The sequence below is a fragment of the Hemitrygon akajei genome, chromosome 8 (assembly GCF_048418815.1).
Source record: "Hemitrygon akajei chromosome 8, sHemAka1.3, whole genome shotgun sequence".
In the NCBI taxonomy this organism is placed as follows: domain Eukaryota; kingdom Metazoa; phylum Chordata; class Chondrichthyes; order Myliobatiformes; family Dasyatidae; genus Hemitrygon; species Hemitrygon akajei.
In genome coordinates, this window is record NC_133131.1 from 148098066 (window position 1) to 148118858 (window position 20793).

The window sequence follows — 20793 nt, forward strand, 5'->3', positions numbered from 1 at the left end:
ACTTGCAAGCAATCTCATAAGAGTTTGATATGTAAATGAAAAGAATGTATCTAGAGGACTAGGGATTCAGCATGCTAAATAAATAACAGGAAATGAAGAAATGCCTGATATATTAAATCAGTTTTTTCCATTGGTCTTGACCTTGGAGGTCACTGCATAATGCAGGAGCGAATTTCAGATAAAAGGGAGAAACATAAACATCATGTTTGCAAGAAATAATGTGTTAAAGAAACTTCCTGTGTTGTTAAAGGCAGACAGATTACCAAGGCTCCATCCAAGGGCCTTAAGGAAGTGGCTGCAGAGCAACTAGACACATTGACATTTTGAAAACTTGCTTCATTCTAAGAGGGTTCTAGAGGATTAGAAAACAGCCAATATGATTCCCTTGCTCAAAAAGAGGAAGACGGGGAACTATAGTCCAGTTAGTTTGGCATGTATTATTGGTGAGATGCTGGAGTCATCAAAGGAATTAATAATTTTGGAAAGCTGAACACAATCAAACCTAGTCACCATGATTTTATGAAAGGTAAATCATGTTTGGTAAATTTGCTCAAAGTTTTGTGTATGTGACAGGAAGAATTGAGAAAGAGGAACCTGTAAAGTTAGTGTAATTTGATTCCAAAATACATTTGAGAAGGTGCTGTTTTAGAGGCTGGTGTGTAATTCAAGAGCCCAATATATTAGAAAAAAGCAGCTAGCGTAGATAGAAAACAAAATTAGAATGAATGTCTTTTTCAGGCTGAAACGATCTTGGTCCTCAGTTGTTTACTATTTACATTAGTAACCTGGAGGAGGGAATAAATTATAAAGCTTTCAAGCTTTTATATGAAATTGTGTTTAAATATTTTCCTCCAAAGGTGCACCAAATGAAGAGAATTGCAGAGATGCCTGAACTTACAACAATTATTCGCAAACTGCAACGTATTAAGATGCACTTAATGAGCAGTGAGAACATGAGGTGAGTTGCTAATATTCAGAAGCACACAATAATAATCAACTGAGTTAAAGTACACATAACTTCAAAGCCTGCATCCTCTGACTTTTTTGTAAAGAAGTTTCAAGTGGAATTTGATGGATATATATTAAAAATTAACTTTGCAGAACTGTAATTTTTAATATCAAGCAGGTAATATATTTACTACATCATCTATAATATGCATTAAAGCATTTAAACTTGGTTCTATTATTTTACTCTACAAAATCACATCCATAATGAGTATAGATTTTTTTCATTTCCCGATACCTGCCACTTTATCTCATGGTTCTGGCATTGTGGTTCATTTATAATTTATTAGCAATAATAATTGTAACAATAATAGTACAAAGTTGCTTTCCAGTGACTCTTAGAGTTAAGAACCTGACTTTTACAAGACTCATGGCATTTAAAGTAAAAAATAATTGGTAGGTTGTGCTTCAATTTAAGATAAAATTATCTAGATGGTCCATTATTCTCATGTAAACATTGTTTCCATCTTGTTAAAGAATCAGTTATTTCTGTACTGACATAATGATAATAAATGTATATTAGAAATACTATTTTCTCATGATATTTAGTGTATAACATCATTATGTTAAATACAATGACCACAGTTTTGTATTATCAATTTGATTATTGCTTTGATTTACATTGTCTTGACATAGATGTGCAGTGAATGCAACTCCACCACAAATGCCAGAAGCATCAAAAGAAGTTGAAAAGTTCTTGCAAAATATTCCTGGATTTGGAAAGAAAAAGAAAGAAAAGAAACTCATCCGTTCAAATATTGTTGAGGTATTAATTTAAAAGTTTTAAAAGTTCTGTTATTGGGAAATCCCATCTGTCCAGCCATGTACAATATGTTTTACTTTGTTCTTGACTTTCGAGTTTTTCAGCTTTCATCCTCTGGCTCGATGTTTGATATTGACATTTATGTTCTTATTCTATTTGGAGTGAGTTCCTGTATATTTATCTCATCCTAATTTGGTTTATAGTTGAAGCATCTGTATTTGTATATTTGGGTCTATAATTAGAAAAGAATTAATTAAGTGAGCAAAATTTAGCAAATGGAATTTAATGTGGGGGAAGTGTGAGGTAATGCACTTTAGTAAGTGAAATCTAAAAGCAGATTCTTATCTAAATGGAGAATGATTGCAGCTGAACAAAGTGTAGAATATTGTCGTCCATAAATCGTAAGAAAAGTTAGCTGGCAAGTATAAAAGGTCGTGCAAAAAGCTAGCTGGAATTTAGAAATAGAGAATTAATTTTACAGTTGTAACATAAGAGATCAGCTGAGGGCACAGCTGGAATGCTGAACAATTTTGGTCCCCTTATTTAAGAAAGGATTGGCAGCTGTCATGGAGCATTATAGCACAGAAATCGGTCCTTTGGTCCATCTAGTCCATGCCAAAATGTTGTTCTGCCTAGTCACATTGGCCTGCACCTGAACCATAGTGCTCCATACCCCTCCCATCTTATCCAAACTTCTCTTAAATGTTGCAATAGAATCCACATCATCGCTTCCGCTGGCAGCTCATTCAAAGCTCACACCACCTTCTGAGTGAAGAAGCTCCCCCTCAGGTTCTACTTAAGTATATCTCCTTTCACTAAAAACCTCTCGTTTGCGTCTCACCCAACCTCAGTGGAAAAAGATACGCTTGCATTTACCTTATCTATACCCTTTGTAATTTTGTATACTTCTATTAAACATCCTCTGATTCTCCTATGCTCCAGGAAATAAAGTCCAAAGGGATTCACTAGGATGATGGGGTTGCCTTATCACAAGGCTAAAGATAAAAGAGTCACATTCTTTGAATTTAGAAGGAGAGGTAACATTATTGAAACATAAGATTCTTGGATGTTGTGAGAATCTTGAACAAATGCATATTGATACAATTAGAGAGAATACTCATTTAAAATCTGTGGATCCTTCATCACTGAAAATTGTAAGATTATTAGTGGTACTTAAAAGAAAGTAGATAAATTTCCGAAAAGGTGGGGAATTAGGATGAGTTGAAATTAGCCATAAGTGGAGCTGAAGTCTTAGGCAAATTAGCCATTATCTGTTTGAATTGCAGGATAGGATTCAGCTGAGTGAGTTGTTGTTGCCACAATTATCTGCCATCTTGTTTACCCTTCACTTTTCCCCATTTAAAAAAAGTGAAGGGTAAACAAGATGTCAATGTGCCCATGAAGAAGAACAGTTAAATTGATCCCTCAAACATGATATTCTGCAGATGCTGGAAATCCAGGACAACACACACAATGTTGAAGAACTCAGCAGATGGAAATGAATAAACAGTCGACATTTCAGGCTGAGCACTTCATTGGGATCAATTGATCTCTCTGTGCTGTGTATGATGCTTTAAGAACGATACTGGGATTTTTCCCAATTATCAAATAGTCATTTTTCATTTTAACAGACAGTTGTGATTTAGTTCTATTAGTAATCTAATTTTTGAGACCACTTCAGTTATCTAATTGGAAAAAGTCATTAAAAGAAGTAGACTAATCAGGATATATAATTAAACCTTCTCCCTAGCCTCATAGTCACCATTCAAATACTGTGTCCTGACACAGATTCCAAGAACAGATTCCTTAGCTTAGATGCTGGGGAATACATAACCTTGGCCCTTTTGACAGGCCCAAGGGAGTCCAGTGGTGGTCAGTTGCCAGGACATAGTTTGTGTAGCTCAGCCTTTAAGTCTGGAACTTATTGCTTATATATATGCTAAGTACTGAAACGTGCTTTTGTTTGGAACTGTTGACATTTTGTAGAAAAATCCCAAATATTGCCATTAGTCTATATTTACTTTCTTTATTATTCTCAAATGTTAGTGTTTTCCACGGGAATATTTGCCTATTGTACTAGTTCAAGGTTTTTTGAAAGATGTGAGAATACTTCATCTTTGGAAGTCAATTAGTAATTGGTGCCTTTTCTCAAGGTGATATCAGGATAATTAGACAATTAAAGCAACCCCAGATCAATTCTAGCTGCCGTTGCCTGACACCTATCTCTATTATTATTTTTGTTTCTTAGTATGGTCAACATTTAAGTTCCTTGGTGTCGAATTTCCTATGTCCACGATATTTTGTTTCTGTGATAAATATTGTAGACTTCTTCACCCCCATCGATATGGCCGAATACTACCCTCAAGAGGCATCTGAGGCCTGATGCAGCTGATATTGTTCTTGTGAAAATGAGTTGTCTTAAGCATCCTTTTGAAAATGTGAACAAAAACCTAGCTATAATTTTTGAGTTGAGTAATAGTACAACTTCTTTGCCAAATTGTTTTGTTTTGGAAAAGATCGGAGTGACCATAAATTATTGACCAGCAATGTGCACTGGTTATATTTAATTCCAGTCAATGGCCTAACTCAAAAAAAAAATTCTTTCTGGCATAACTTCAGTAATGGAAGTGAACTTTGAATGTTTTAATGAATGTATTCTGCTGAGTTCAAGTCGCATTTAAATCAACTTATGAAACAGTTGAAATTTAGGAATTTTTTTCATTGTAGCATTCCATTCTTCCCTTAGTGGCAACATCACTGTCTACTATATTCCCACATTTCAACAAATGTTTGTTGATCTTTAAATATAAAGTTTAAAAGATTAAAAATATAGCTAACATTGATTCTTTTTCTTCTAGAAACCACTTAATCCTGAAGTTGAGAGTGGAGTGTCTGGAGGTTCGAGAGCTACCAGAAAGCTGGTGTTTGTAAGACTAATACATTTGAACTGATCATAACTGTCCTTACTAGCTACCTTATTTGTTCCATTAATGTTTTCCAAATGGTGGTCTGTGTATGTGAACTGCTAACTTTTTATCTGCCTGAACACATGCTACGAAATATTTTAAAATAGCATGTGTTAGCATGTGTTTAAAGATAATTTAATTCTACATATTTTCATGCTAATATGAAAATGTTAAAGCTCTGTGTGACTCCCCCTTGTAGGAACCTATCTTCAAGGCTTGTCAAATGAGAACACACTTCCAGCTTCCTTTTCCTGTGAATTATGTTAGTGAATGTATTCGAACCGTTTCCTACATGAATCCAGACTTTGCCAGGTAATTGCATTGGCATACATTTGTGAAGATTTATTTTGAATGCAAGTCAAAGTAAGGAAGAAAAACAGTTTATACGTTGTGTTTTTGATCTGAAATTCGAGAAACTGCTTAAACCTTTGTGCTAGATATGACATCAGTCTTGACTTTATTCAGAGAAGTGAATGAAACTAACATCCCCTAGTGGTCTTCAAGTAAATTAATATATTTAGGAGAAGAATGAAATTGACTAAATTTTTCTCCAGATTTTTTTTAATATAAAGAAATGCTGCCTTCAGGGAAGGGAATTAAATTGAAATTGGCATTCAGTAATCTTGTACAAGACAGTACATTGGAGAAGAAAATGGTTTTATAGGTAATTTCACACTATGTTGAAATTTATTCCACCCCCAGTTTCTAGTCCTTGCTGAATTGGCTGATATCAGCCATGTCAGAGGGGTGGTAAAATTAGCTTGTACTAGGAGGGAGAACAAAATCTGCCAGGTAGCTCTCCAATGAGCCACATTTGGAGAGGAGTCATTGTATGTGAGATACTGCACATGTATAGTCATATAAATAAAAGGTTAATAGAAATTATAGGGATATTTTTGAGCAGTACTGTACTGGCACGTCAAATGAAGATGCTAAGATGGCATATGGTGTGATTTCATGGGTTTCCTGCAGGCGTTCCAGTTTTTTCCTACATTCCAAAGATTTGTGAGGCTTGTAGGTTAATTGCTCACTTGGGTGTAATTGGGCAATGTGGACTGGAAAGGCCTGACATCGTGCTTGATATCTAAATAAAATATAAATAAATCACCTTTCTTTTCCCAACTTATCACAGATTTAATTCCTTTTCTTAATTCATAAATGTGCCGAACATAAATGTTTCTATCCATACCGTACAGGATATCTAACCTTCTGTATTTCAATGGGATGAAAGGAAATAAATGAAAATAAGTGACTTGTCATTTCTTTGTAGAGAATGTTACAACAGAATGCATACCAGTGGGCTTCAGTAACTTCATTATTCAGTAACCAGTAGCTTAATTATTTTTTATGTTCTCTGGAGAATATTTGTCATTACCCATACAGTTACCTTGTCTCTAAATTAACTTTTATTTATAGACTTGCTGTTCTTGCACGGCTATTGTCTGCTAAATTCCTCCACCGTGAAATCAGAGAGAAAGGTGGCGCATATGGAGGTGGTGCCAACTTGAGCAACAGCGGTCTGTTTTCATTCTATTCCTACAGGTACCAGTGACTTTAAAATAGTGTTAATTGTGAAGAGAGAAAGATAACAGATTGAAATGTCAGTTTCCCCATGATCTTTAACAGGCATTAGAAACAACAAATGCATATAACTTTTCAACTAAGACTATGGACTTGATGCTGAAGTTTCAGATTAGACTGGGTAATTTTTTTTTAAACTAGTACAAACCTGATACCCCTCTAGTTTGGTCTTTAGTCATCTGCCCCAGTGTCTTGTGGCTAGATTTTGTTTTACCTTGTTTGAAGCCATACCTGTGCTTATTATACAGTAAGTGCTATAAATACAAGTTCTTGTTATTCAGTGTATGTGTTTACATGTGTAACATTATCATTGTTTATGTTGATGGCCACAATGTGAATGAAAATCGCCTCTAGCAAAAAGGCAGGTCAAGGGAGAAGAAAATTTGCATTGTACAACAATTGAGATTGAAAGAGTTTTGAATCTGCAAAGGAAATTTACTTTAGTATGTTTATATAAAACTAAATGATCTAATAGGATACAAATTTGCACAGAGTTAGTTTGTTCCCTCATTTTAGGCTTCAAAGGTAATTTTTCAGTCTTCAAATGCTGATGGATGTGTAGCCATAAGACTGCTCTAGAATTTAAAATAGTCTGATCGTAGATTTGTGATGTTCATCAATGACTAGGTACTTTGAAGATGATAAAACATGAGCAAATGGTGGACTGTTAAGAATACAAAATATGAGAAAATAATAGTCTTGTTTTAAATCAAAATCTTCCAGAGATCCAAATTCTCTCGATACAATATCTACATTTAGACGAAGCATTGCTTGGGCCAAAGCAGGAAAATTTACACATGAAGATATTGATGAAGCTAAATTGTCTGTCTTTTCATATGTGGATGCTCCCATTGCACCATCAGACAAGGGTAAGAATATTTGATTTGTATGACAATCTCAGGATGTGAGAGTGTGGGGAATATAAAATAATGGTTGATTCACTGGTGATTGTGGAAGTCACAGGTAGTGGCTGATAGACTTATCAATTTGTAAAAGCATTTAAACTGCTGAAAAACCCCGCAGTGTGTAGTTTAAAAACAGAATGGCTACTAAGGTGAAGGCAGGCAACCCAATCCTTAGTGTAAAACTTCTCAGATTGAAAAAACGTGACTTTTGGGGACTTGTACATACATATAAATGAGCTGCAATAATTGGTGCCTGGGTCAGGCGGAGCAGAGTTGGGAGCATCAAACAGTCTCCCTTGCTGAGTCAGTGAGGCTGGTTGGTACCCATTCTTATAGCACCTGCTCATGCTTCATGTTGCAGCTCTTTCTGTGATACTCTCCCATTTGTTCATTTCTGAATTAAGAAAAAGAAAGGTTATGAGCAGTTCTCAGGAATTGACCCATTTTCTAAGCTTTGGGACTGCCTGTAATTAAATGACAAGCTATCCAACTTGCACCTCAGAAGCAGCTAAATTATGTTCCCATTTTTGATTTTGTTCTGTCCATTTTAACCTTTGACCAAATTCTAACCTGTTCTGTTTTTGAGGTTGAGACTGAGCATGTGCTGTCAGTTAGCAAATCTGTTAACTTCTACAAAAGCTCTTATTGGTATATCATTCTTAATGGAGTTTCTTGTGGTCAGAGATGACTTCCAAGTTCAAAGTAAATTATTATCTAAGTACAAATACGTCACCATATACAACCCTGAGTTTCATTTTCTTGTGGGCATTCAAAGCTGTATACAACTACACTGTCCATAGGGTCGCCATGAGTCAATGACGACTTAATGGCAGTCAACAACAACAATCATCTCCAACATCTTCTCAACCACTAACGTCAAACTAACTGCCCTCTAATTTACGTTCTTCTGCCTCTCTCCCTTCTTGGAGTGACATTTGCTTTTTCCTGTCCTCCTGGCCAGAATCTATTGATTCTTGAAAGAACACTACTAATAAAAAGTTCAAAGTACTGTATACAACTTTAAAATTCTTCTTATCCAGATAGCCACAAAACCAAGAAAAGAATGGCAACACGATCAACAACTTCTTTGATATGTATCTATCCTGTACCTTTCGAATTGCTCCCAGAGATTTCATCCATTGCTGCTCTGCTGACTTCTCTGCTAGTTTTTCCTTCCAGTCAACTTTAGCCAGCTCATTTCTCATGCCTCTGTAATTCCCTTTAGTCTACCGTAATACTGATAAATCTTTCTAGCTTCTCCCTCTCAAATTGCAGGGTGAATGTTATCATACTATGATAACATTGTTATTTTACCTTAAGCTCTCTGATCACTTCTGGTTCATTGTTCAACACCCAATGCAGAATAGTTGATCTCCTAGTGGGCTCAGCCACGAGCTGTAGGACTAACTGTTTCTGTAAAATTTTCTGCAGTTCTGGTCCCCATATTTTAGGTGGATGTGATGAAACTAAAATAAGATTATTGCCACCACTGGAGACCTTGAGATAAGGAGATTGGATAGCTGGAACTACTTCCCGTGAGTTGTATAAAAATCAAGGAAGACATTGATAAGAAAGATGATCAGTCTTTTTTGTTGATTAGGAGACTCTAAAATCAGGGACCATAGGTTTAATCTGAGCAGAAAGAGCTAAAATAGATGGGGCAAGATTTTCACATAGATGATGTAAAGAACTATCAGAAGAAGTGGTAGCAGCAGGTACTGTTAGTGTTAAAAAGACATCCGTATGGTTTCATGTTTGGGAAAGGTTCGGAGTGAGATGGGACTGACTCAGGAGGCACTTTGATTGGTTTCAGTGACATGTAACTCAACATGGTACTGGTACTCGTCCCTGCTGCACAAAGCCTCCTACGCACAAATGAAATTAGTCACTCCCTGTACCTCTGGAAACACTTGACAGTGAACACAGACACACAAGATGAAATTCTCTGTGGCTTTCACTGTGCCTTTAGTCATTTTAGCAAGTTTTGTTTTATAGTTGGGACAAATGATTACGACAGCAAACATAAGTGCATTTTTAGAGTTGCTCGAATGTATGAAGGGAATTTTAGCAAATGTATCATTTTTTTCTCTGCTTTGGTCACCAGGATTAGACCGTTTTCTCTATGGTATCTCAGATGATATGAAGCTGAAACACAGGCAGCAGCTTTTTGCAGTTGACCGCGATGGTTTGATAGAAGTAGCCGACAAGTGAGTTACTATTTTTTTAAAATTCCTGGATGCTAAATGGCAAAATTGCTTCATTTGCTTTTGCTTTCCTAGAAATTTACAAATTTCATAAAGGTTGACTTTGAATTTCTTTCTGCCCCATTACTGTTGAATGCTGTCCATTTCTAATTTTAGGGTGGTTTTGCCTAGGTTTTTCTGTTGCTTTTCATCAAATATTTGAATCTACAGTCTTAAGTGCAGAGAGGAGTGTCACAACAGTTTGAACTGACCAAAGTGATTTTTCTTAAGATATAGCTGAAGGTTAATCAATCTTTGAGGTCCTACAACTTCAACATAAGACATATGCGCATAACATTATGCTCTAATATTTGAACTCCAAAATGTAACGTTCTCTCATTAATGTAGGTAATCACATTAGTAAGCTTTTTCCCTCTTTTTTTTGTTTGTCAGGTATTTGACAGCTGGACATGGCACAAGTGGGGCTGCAATTTTAGGACCTGAAAATGAATCTATTAAACGAGATCCATCTTGGGTACAGCGATAATACTGAGTAAAAGGAGCATTAATACTGAAGGATCTCATCATTTCCCCAAGGTGTTACAGAATTATGATTCAACTGAAATGTTGATATTTCCTTCTGGTAAAGCTCTGAAGGAGGCAGATATGGAACCAATGTTGTTCTCTGATTTAAAGATGGCTCTAGGGTTTTTTGAATAGTACAATTAAGTGGAATTCCTTGTTACCTCAGTTTTTATGTTTGCAGCTGCTAAAACGGATTAAGTGTGGATTCCTACTGCTTGATGGAATTCAAGGCAAGTAGTGTATCCAGCACGCTGAATGTTTTCTCTCAAATTATGTAAAATGTTAATTCTATTCAAGAAATGCACAAGAATGTTTCCAAACATATTTAAGTCATGAATTCATTGGGACATTATATATAAAGTATCTGTATTGGAAAAGATTAAGACAAGTGGTTTATGTTATCCATTTAGATGGACCATAGCTCCTTGTATTTTAGAAGCTTTAACATTTGTATATTTTACTGATCTGAAATAAAACTTATGGATGTACTGATAAAACCTACTGAACACCATTTCAATTCCGTATTTTGTCTTGGTGTCCTTTTGTTTATTATATAAACTCAACTCTGTAGCATTCCTATTGAATCAGAAATAAGACTTTCCCTGCAGACATTTAAAGTATAGCAGCACTTTGCAGAACAGATAACATAAGAAATAGTAGATAATACTTCTTCCAGGACTTTGTTGGAGGAGAAAAGTTTCCTTCCCAGTCGGTTGTTCTAGAAATTTTATTTTGTATTTAGGGAGGCCATTCTGTCCATTGGGTTAATTCTGGCAATCTTATTTGTCCAATTTCACTTTCCTCATTCTCCCCGTACCTTTGCAACGTATCACTCATGTCATTTGCAACTTTTTGCCTCCTCTACAGAAAGTGATTTACTTAGTTAAGGTTGACCTGCTGGTATATCTTTGAACCTCAAAAAAACACCCAGCAAAAATCTACGGAGTGTGAATTTTCAGGTTCTCCACTAGATCATGTTCTCACGCAGGTTCTTTGACCTGAAATACTTAACTTTCTCTGTACACAGATGCCACAAACTACCGAGTTTAATTTCCATGATTTTCTGATGTTATTTCTGAAAAGGGGAAAAACTTAAGTTACACAAATGTATAGATATCGTAATTGTTACCATTACATTGCTATGCTCAACTGCATTCAGATTTTTTTGTTACATTTATTCTTGTAAGGAAAATGGAAGGTATACAAAGCATTGTGTAAGTGTTATAACTAAGCAAATGATTTTAAATTAAGTTAAAAGGGAAAATGGCTGTATAACTTGGCTCTATGGTGGGGAACGAACAATCTATAGTTTAGTTAAGATCCTTCATTTGGACCAGATACACCATCAGAGGGAGTGTGTGGTTTTGGTCAGAAATTATTTCTACCTCCATATATCGTAAAGGCCATAAGATCCTTAATAAATTCCTCTTGCTTCTAGAAGTTGGTTGCATTATATACAAAAACTTAAAGCAGACTTGGATAAGACAGTAGATTACAAATAATTAGATATATAAACAGGACAGATGATGACTGAGGGTGTCTGAACAGTATTCCCTGGGACCCCAAAAAATAAATCAATGATTTGCCAAACATTTCTGGGATTGATCACCTGGTGGCAGAAGAGAGTACTTGATGCACTGAGTAAAGTCAACCTGGGTCAGCAGTTGCATCAACAAATGGCAACTAGACATGGGTGAAGCTGTGTTGGTTGGTGGTGCTACTAATCCTTCAGAGGAAGATGGACATTTTACTCCCAAAAAATGGTAGATGGTTTCAAGGTGGCTCAAATAAAAAACACTAATGGCTCCCAATCAGGAAGATAAGAGCTACAGCAGGGAAAAAAATCTTGATTCAAATCCCCACCAATATAGGATGACTAATCAGTCAGGAGATTGATTGTAGGTTTCACTCAGATTTGCCATAAAATGGAACTTGGGTCAATAAATCCTGGAGTTGATATTGAAATTGGTTGGTCTTGCATTTGTTCTATCCAAGTAGTTGTCAGGAAAGAAAAGGATTAACTTGGAATCTACCATGTCTTGCAGAATGTGGCAAAAAAAAAGGGATAGGCTCAGTTCTGATCATCAAGATGTTGGAGCTCCTTGCCAAAGGTAACACGTGGCATGGAAGAAATATCTACAATGGCATTAGTAACTATTGACCAGACCAACAATTGTAGTAATATTGTGAAAGGATCCCATAGAATAGAAGGCATGGTGTTTGTTAGTGACTTGGGTGTGTTGCAAAAATACAGTAGTTGCTGGAAGTATGAATTGAGAACAAAAAGGGCTCAATAGCCAGCTGAGCCAACAAGGAAGTGGTCAGCTTTTTCAGTCAAGGACCATTGATCAGAATTGGAGAAAAGAGGAATGGAGATGACAGGGAATGTGCATGAAGTGAAGGCCAACAACGAGTAATTAAAAACTGGACTGGTCAGGAGATTTAAAGGGTAGTTGTGATATTATTTTGAATGACGGAGAAGGTTCAAAAAGCTGAATATGCTTTGTTTTTTCCCCCCCAAAATGAATAGGAACAATCAATCTGAATAAAAATCTGTACAGGACCAGCCATAGGATTTTATTTGAAGCTGGGGGAGGGAAAAAAAAAAACATTCACTTCACTACAGCACAATTACATTGTCACATAAATATATCTTTTAGATAGTTCACATTAAAACTATTCTCTTTAAGGTGATCCACACAATAAATACTTAGAAACAGTGCATCAAGAAGCAATATATTGTACTACAGTATTTTGTTTTTGGTGTATTAGCAATGTTGCTGAGCGAATGTGTCAAAAAGGGTACAGGATGCCTACTTTTATTTCTATAAAAAGTAACAGTACAACATACCAAACCGTTACAGCGCAAATTAGAAGCTGCTTTTTATCCTTTGCTAGGCAATATACTGTAAATGCTGTTCATCACACAACCTGAGGCATTGCGTGGCTGCTTTTAAATTGCAAGGGCATTGCGATTTTCATGTGTACGTCGGTCAACGTGCTCCATTTCGACAGCATTGGACAGATCGTAGCTAATCTTGTATTTGGCTAAAATCTTCATCAGTGGGCGGAGGGCCAGCCACCATTGCTCCTTTGGAATCCGATGCCTGAAATAATGTGGATAAATGAATTATAAATTCTTATCATGCCCTTAATGAAGGATAGCTGTTAAGACTAACTAGCCATCACTAAATCAATACTGTGCTATACAATGCATTTACAGCAAAAGGTTGCCTGCCCAAGCCTCACAGTTCTCTTGCCATCTATTATTTTGTAGATTTACCTTCTGCATCACCAGCAGTCTGTGGCAACTTGTGTAAACTTTCAAACACTGCAGCAATTGGCACATCCCACGAATCCCACAAGTACCCTAAAAGCCAGATAAGACCACTAAACCCGACTTGAAAATGTGTCACCGGTTTGATAGTCGCTGGGTCCAAATGCTCCTTGTGCAACAACACTGTAGTTGTAACTTCACCAGAGGGCCTGTAGCAATCCCTCATACCTTCTCTGGGGTAAATACAATAAGGTAATAAAAATATGGATTTCCAGTGACATCCTAATTCAATGAAGAGATTAGGAAACATAGAAATGGGTCAAATGAGCTGAACAGGTCCATGCATCCATCAGATGATCATCTTATCATTCAAACACCAACACCATACAATTCATTTTATTCTATTTGATGCATCCTGATTTATTTAAAACCTGTAGGGAATGTGGCCTTTGTAATTGTGTATCAGTATTACTTGAATAGGGATCTAATCTGCAATTAAGTCATCAAATACCTAACAGCTTTTCAGTTTCAAAACGCAACCTCTTGGCGTATTCTATTTATATGAGTTACTGTCACCTTCCTGTCAGTTTGAACCACTCTGGCATTTTCCTGCCCTCTCTCACGAACAGCCCACATAACTGCATCTCACTTGATTTTTTTTTGTTGCATCATTTTCTGTAAACTCTGGACTGATGTGTGTGAAAAATCACAGGAGATAATCAGTTTCTGAGATACTTAAAACCACCTCATCGAGCACCAACAATCATTCTAAAGTGGAAGTCACTTAAATGACATTTCTTCCCCCATTCTGTTTGATCTGAATAACTGAACTTCTCGATCATGTCTGCATGCTTTTATGACTGGTTGATTAGATATTTGCATGAACAAGATGTAACAGAAACAAGCGAAAGGAATACCTAATAAAATGGCTACCGACAGTACACTGAATTAGTGGAACCATTAACAGTCCCTTCCTGCGGTTCGTGTAGTGATCGATATTAGATTCACTTTGATTTTAGACTGTAATTTGTAACTCAATAAATCACCAGTTAGTGAAATCTACAAATAAAAACAATTTGCATCTGCATAGTGCCTTCAATCTTCAATAAAATAAACTACCCCAACATATTTCATGGTACTTAAACAGAGTTGAGAAGCATAAGGATCTCAGAGAGTTGCAGGATTTGAAGAGGTGGCAGTGACATGGCCACATAACACTACCGAAGTACTTGAAAATAAGAATGAGAATTTTGAAGCTGAGCATTGCCAAATGTGAAATGATGGGAAAACTGCATTTATTTATTCATTGAGATACACCGCAGAATTGGCCCTTCGAGCCGTGCTGTCCAGCAATGCCCCATTTGGACCCCAGCCAAATCATGGGACAATTTACAATGACCAATTAAACTATCAACTGGTATGTCTTTGGACTGTGGGAGGAAACCGGAGCACCTGGAGGAAATCCACATAGTCATGGGGAGAACATACAAATTCCTTACAGGCAACAGCGGGAATTGAACCCAACTCGCTGGTACAGTAAAGCGTTGTGCTAACCACTACACTACCATGACACCCATTGATTTGAATGTGAACACAGATCAGGGAATTTGGATATGCTGAGGTCTATGTATGGTGGAAGATAGGAGGCCAGATGGAGTATGGTGGAGTAGTCAAGAATGATATCTGGACATCAGTAGATCTGAGACAAGAATGGAATGAATGGATGTGTGGAGCTGCAAAATGGCTTCATATATAAGCAACAATGTCAAAGTTGATAGAACTGATTGATGTCTGGCTATCAGAATGGAATGAATAGATGTTGTGGAGATGGAAAATAGCTTCATATATAAGCAAAAATGTCAAAGATTTATAGAACTGATAATCATACTCACTGGAAATCAGACATTTCTTTCAGTTGTGATACAGGCTGGAACACCAGGGTGCGTCTACGCATGCCCAGTAAACAAGCAGATTCGTGACAATTTGCAAATATTCTTCCTGCGGATTTTTAAAGGAATATAAAGTTTAAAAAAAATTAATAATCAGTTTTGCCTTCAAGTTTACATTTCTAAACAGGAAAATTTGGTGAGATTTCTGCTATACAAGAGAATACAAAACTATTGAAAAGCAGCCATGAACAAAACCTGTTCATTTCAAAAGCTCCTCTTTATAAATCAGAATTTCTAGAACCACATTTTAAGAACATTCATTCAAAGTCAAACTGAGGAACTTCAGATTTTGATGCCCCTTAGGTAGTCAGAATATTTGAAAATCATCTAATAAAGGGAAGACCTAAATTTATATTGCACTCTTAATGACTTAAAAATCTTACAAAAACAGGTTACACTTACATACTCTTATCTCTGTTGTCATAAAAGAAACATCTCTTAAGAGTTACACACAGCAAGCTTCCACACACATGGTGTGATAAAAGATCAAATTATCTGTAAGTAATGTTAATTGAAGGGTAAATATTAGATACAATACCACAGATCAATCCCTTGTTCTTCAAAATAAAAGTTTGGTTATTTTATTTTTACTTTAATAACCAGCCAAGGGTTTGATTTAATATCTTAATTAAGATGTTAAAACCATGGAGTTTAATACTGAAATTTCTGTGAGAATTTTTGACTAAGGTAAAAATGCAGCCAACAGAGCCATAATTGTCATATGTAAAAATAGTGGTGCAGGAGTGGGCTATACAGTTCACTATTAAATGAGGTTATGATTCATTTATTGCTTCAACACCACTTTCCCACACTTTATCCTTTGTGTCCAGAAATTATTAATTTTGTTCTTGAATACATTAATCAACTGATCAACCATAATCCTTTGGGGTGGAAAATTCCTAAAATTCTAAACGCCAATCCTTATTTTTAGATCTTTACCCTTCAGTTTTAGGTAGTTGAAGCCCATCAGATTCTACCCATTCTCACCTTTTCTAGTTTATGGGCCAAACACTGGCAAATGGGATAAATTTAGATGGGAATCTTGATCAGTGTTAATCAATTGGGCTGAAGGGACAGTTTCAGTGCTCTATGGTTCTAGATACACAGTTGGGTAACAAAATACAGAAATACAGGGGATATTATATGGATACTGAAAGCAACATTATAAAGGAGTAATAGGCGAAATGAATATTCTGTTTGCATGTAATGTACAATATCACTGTTGTTACAGATCTTGTTGCTTCAAGTGAACCGCTATGGAAGACAAAATAATTGGGAGGACTTGCTCTTATTTAGATCAACACACACAAAATGCTGGAGGAAATCAACAGGTCAGGCAACATCTGTGGAGGTGAATGAACAATCAATATTTTTGACAGATACTCTTCATCATGAATGGAAAGGAAGGGGAAAGAAACCATAATTTTAATTTCAACAAAATATTCTAGCTGCTTCACCCTTCCTTTCTAGTGCTCATGAAAGGGGTCTCGTCCTGTTTATTCCATTCTACGGATGCTGCCTGATACGCTGATTTGCTCCAGCATTTTTCATGCATCTTCCTCTTATATACTAGCTTTGGGTGCTGTTCTGCCTAGAATTATAACAGGATCATTTTAAAGGTAAAGCAGAGTGAAACAAAGTTACAATAAGTAGCTGGACAATGACCCAGGGTAACAGTCTGTGAGCTGCTTGTCTAGTTTTGACAAGGCAGTTCCACTTCATTACTTGTCAACAGCATGCACGCTGATAGACTGCAACAGTTCAGTATATGGAAAAGGACAGACTGCAAGACACAACTGTGGTCTAAAGTCATAACTAGGTCAAATTAATTTTTTGTAGCCACTAACTACCATTACTTGATGACAAATAGTAATCCCCCTGAAGAACACAAGGGTATTTAGTACCTAAAACCCATTCTACTATTCAATACCCTGTATCAACAACTTCTATTAACAAAAAAAGAGACTGATTTTGAGCAAGTTAACCTTTTCTTTGAGGAAGTTAATTACAAATATATGCCACGAGTATTTCCTAATTTCACTTCTGCAAATCTTGCTCCAAATTTTAGACTCGTAATTGCCTCTGCTTCCACACCATCACCCATCTAAACAGGTGAAATCATTCGGTGTAAACCATTGGTTCTACAAAATGCCTTGAAAACTTCAGTTAAATCATTCTTCCTTCTATTTTTTTTCTCTAAATGCAGCCACAAGTTTATAATCTTAACTTAGAATTTAACTGCTAAATTTACATTGCTTTAAACCAACAAAGAATAGTGAGTAAAGTTTGTTGTAGCAGTTTTTTTCGTGCTGTCACTGAAAACTTAAACCAGTTTCTGGTTCTCAGTAAAGGAAACAGCTGGTCCAGGCTGGAAGTGGTGTAAAAATAGAATACTCACAGTGAAGTCCTTTAATGGGAAAATAAAGTTTAAAATGGAATTCTAATCAGGTATTTTCTACTCCAGAATGTTCTTCTAAGTACTGCTCTTCAAAGCCATCCTTAAAATATGTTGGATTTGGGAGCAAATGGTTGGACTGACTTATTAAGATAGTTTTGTCTAAGCATACAATCAATACAAGGAATCTATCATTTTTTTCAAGACAATAAACAAAATACATTACCTTCTTCTATGCATTCCACAATGCCAGCGAGAGAAGCCAGGACAAAAACAAGGGACAGGTTAAAATGACAGTTTTGTGTTAACATAAGCTTTGCAGACAGTAAGATAGGTTTTACAAAGAAATTATTTGATAACAGGCAAAAGGAAGCTAAACTAAAACTCAATAATATGATGAAGCATTGGACAATTTAACTGCTGGGGAACTTCTGACCATATGCTGAACTGAATGAGTTGTACAAATGTTTCCTTTGCAAGGATAAGGGAGGAACATCCACTGCTATGTCTGCTTTAAATCATCCCCTCTGCTGAACTAAGTAGCATCAATTGAGAATTCAAAGTGTTATGAGTTGATATTTAACTACCACTCACGAAACTCTACAAGATACCTTAATAATCAAATATTCAGAAAGATAGGCAATCACTCTAATCCTTTCTCCCCATTATTTCTCAGCAAAAACATTTGAAATATTCTTCAAATGAACTTGGAATCATAATTTACTTGCAAGCTTATAAATCCCAAAGATAAATTATTTGTATCCAAGAGTTCTGAACAAGGTGACTTGTTCAGTCAGGTGAGTTAGTGGATGTTCTAGCTATCACATTCCAATGAAATTGGAACTATAGGTGTTGTATGTGACTATATTTACTGTGTTTTGCACCTTGGCCCCAGAAGAATGATGTTACAATTAGCTAGTTTTTATTGATGCACCATAGAACACATTCTGTCTGGATGCATATTGGTTTGATCTGGCATCTGCTCTACACATGACCCAAGAAACTGAAGAGAGTAATGGATATTGATCACAGAAACCAGTCTTCCTCCATGGACACTGCCTAACTTTCTCTTTGCTACAGTAAAACAACCAGAATAATCAAGGACCCCAACCACCCAGGATACCCTCTCTTCTCCCTTCCCCCATCAGGCAGAAGCTACAAACAGCCTGAAACCATGTACCACCAGATTCAAGGACACGCTTCATCAGACTTGAATGGACCTCTTGATGAATTCTTGGCCTCTCATTTTACTTCATTATCTTGCTTTTTATCGTTTACTTGCACTGTACCCTTCCAGCAGAATGTTTTTTTTACACTTTATTCTGCTTTGTTTTACTATTTTCTACCTCAGCGCACCGTGTGATAGTTGGGTCTGTATAAACAGTACACAAGACAAACTTTACTGCATCTTGGTACACATGACAATAATAAACCAATACTAAACATTGTTGACTTTAGTTCATGCACTATGTGCATCCCATTCTAGAAAAGGGAAAACCTTTCTGGTCCAGCTTACAAGTGGTTTTGTTTGTAAACGAAAGGTGTTGGAAAATGCCACTAGGTTGAAATAAAGATATGTAGAAATACAAGACGCAGATCCACAAGTAAATCATATTTCTGCCAGAGCCTCTGCTATCTAGTAAGAACTGAAATCTTAACTAGTTCTGTATCAAAAACTCAAACTTTGATACTCAGTATCTAAAATCCTACTGAATACCATCTGATTACACACAATAATTGAGCAGCCTTTACACCAGAGAATTCCAAAGCCTTGTAGGTCCCCAGCCAACTCAAACAGAGTCTCTTACTTCTGGTATCTCCAAGTTTTCTCAGTCCCACGAATCAATGTTGTGATTTGCATTCAAGGCAAGAATATAAATGTTCTGATGTACTGCAGTTATTGATCTGAAATGTTAACTCCATTTCTCTCTACACAGATACTACCTGCCTACTGAGTGCTTCCAGCATTTTCCACTTTATTTCATGAATATCTTACCTCAGTAACCAAAAAGGTACACAGTATCTCAGCTGTTCTCTTAAGAAATCATTGTAAGCTACAGTAAGACTTTCTTACTTTTGTATTCTATGCCCCTCCCAAGAACAGTCAATGTACTGTACCACCCCATCCATCCTCTCCAATATGGTTCTTTCCTGTCTGGTTCCATCTCCCAGTCACCTCTCCCCCTATGGTTTCCATTCTCACCTCCTTTACATATCAGAGTCCAGCACTTTGTTTGCCTGCTTATCTCTCACTGACGGCTGTTTCTAAAAAGGATCTAGTGCTTTCCTAGTGTATTTAAAAAACACACTCTTCTTGGGCTTCCAGCCTGGTACAGGTATTAATTACAACTGACGTTTTGGTGACAAACTCTGCCATCTTCTAGAAGAATTCCAGAGACAATTCCTTTCATCTCTCAAATGCTGTTGACCTAAGTTCTTCCAGCAGATTGATTGTTGCTCCAGATTCCAGCATCTGCAGTCTCTTATGCCTTCAACACACTAACTTTCTGAACCTGCCTGTTGGGTTCCTTGGCTCCTAACATGACACAACATAGTCAATCTCCGCACCAACATTTAAAGCTTTTTTTCCCCCATAATTTTTACTATGCCTTCATTTTTCCTGCTTTTTTTAAAAAAAATGATTTTGCAATTACCTCTATTGAATTTCACCTGCCAGTTTCTTTCCCCATCACTTCAAAGTTCAAAGTACATTTATTCTCAAAGTATGTGTACGTTATACAACCTTGAGATTCGTCTCCTGACAGGCAGCCACAAAACAAGAAACCCAAAAGAACCCATAAAAAAAGACCAACAAACACCCAGTATGCAGAGAGGGGGAAAAAAACACAAATCATGCAAACAATAAAAGAAAGCAACAGCATTCAGAACAAAAGTGAGTCTTTAGACGTGAAGCCCAGAGCAGGCCCACAGCCTCAGCTCATCGCACAGCAGAGCAACCTGTCTATACAGAGCATTTTCTCTTGTACAGTGAGCATTGTTTAGCTGACATCATGCTTTATCAGATGGTGAAAACTGGTGACAGCAAAGGTCTGGGAGTTACACATGTATTAACTGGACTAGAGGAAACTGAGCCTGCAATAGTGGCTCAGTGAGAGAGAAAAAAACTCAAGAAATGGCAAAGTTGAGAGGACTGCAGTAAAGAAATGGGAAGGAACTACCAGAA

At 36.6% G+C, this 20793-nt stretch overlaps 2 protein-coding genes across 3 annotated transcripts in view; one reads left to right on the plus strand and one right to left on the minus strand.

Moving 5' to 3' along the window:
- The window catches only part of pitrm1 (pitrilysin metallopeptidase 1), a 56345-nt gene extending 45833 nt beyond the window's left edge, over positions 1–10512 (plus strand). Inside the window, exons 20-27 of the mRNA XM_073054835.1 lie at positions 858–958; positions 1642–1771; positions 4627–4695; positions 4934–5046; positions 6151–6276; positions 7039–7184; positions 9325–9427; positions 9857–10512. Of these exons, the coding sequence (XP_072910936.1) occupies positions 858–958; positions 1642–1771; positions 4627–4695; positions 4934–5046; positions 6151–6276; positions 7039–7184; positions 9325–9427; positions 9857–9950 (882 nt within the window). The 3' untranslated portion in view covers positions 9951–10512. The remainder of the gene's footprint in view (positions 1–857; positions 959–1641; positions 1772–4626; positions 4696–4933; positions 5047–6150; positions 6277–7038; positions 7185–9324; positions 9428–9856) is intronic.
- A 2022-nt stretch (positions 10513–12534) lies between these two features.
- Positions 12535–20793, minus strand: part of pfkpb (phosphofructokinase, platelet b) — a 116919-nt gene continuing 108660 nt past the window's right edge. For both annotated transcript variants that reach the window (XM_073054837.1, XM_073054836.1), the window contains exons 21-22: positions 15158–15263; positions 12535–13095 (exon numbers count right to left, since the gene is read on the minus strand). In XM_073054837.1, the coding sequence (XP_072910938.1) occupies positions 12942–13095; positions 15158–15263 (260 nt within the window). In that variant the 3' untranslated portion in view covers positions 12535–12941. The remainder of the gene's footprint in view (positions 13096–15157; positions 15264–20793) is intronic.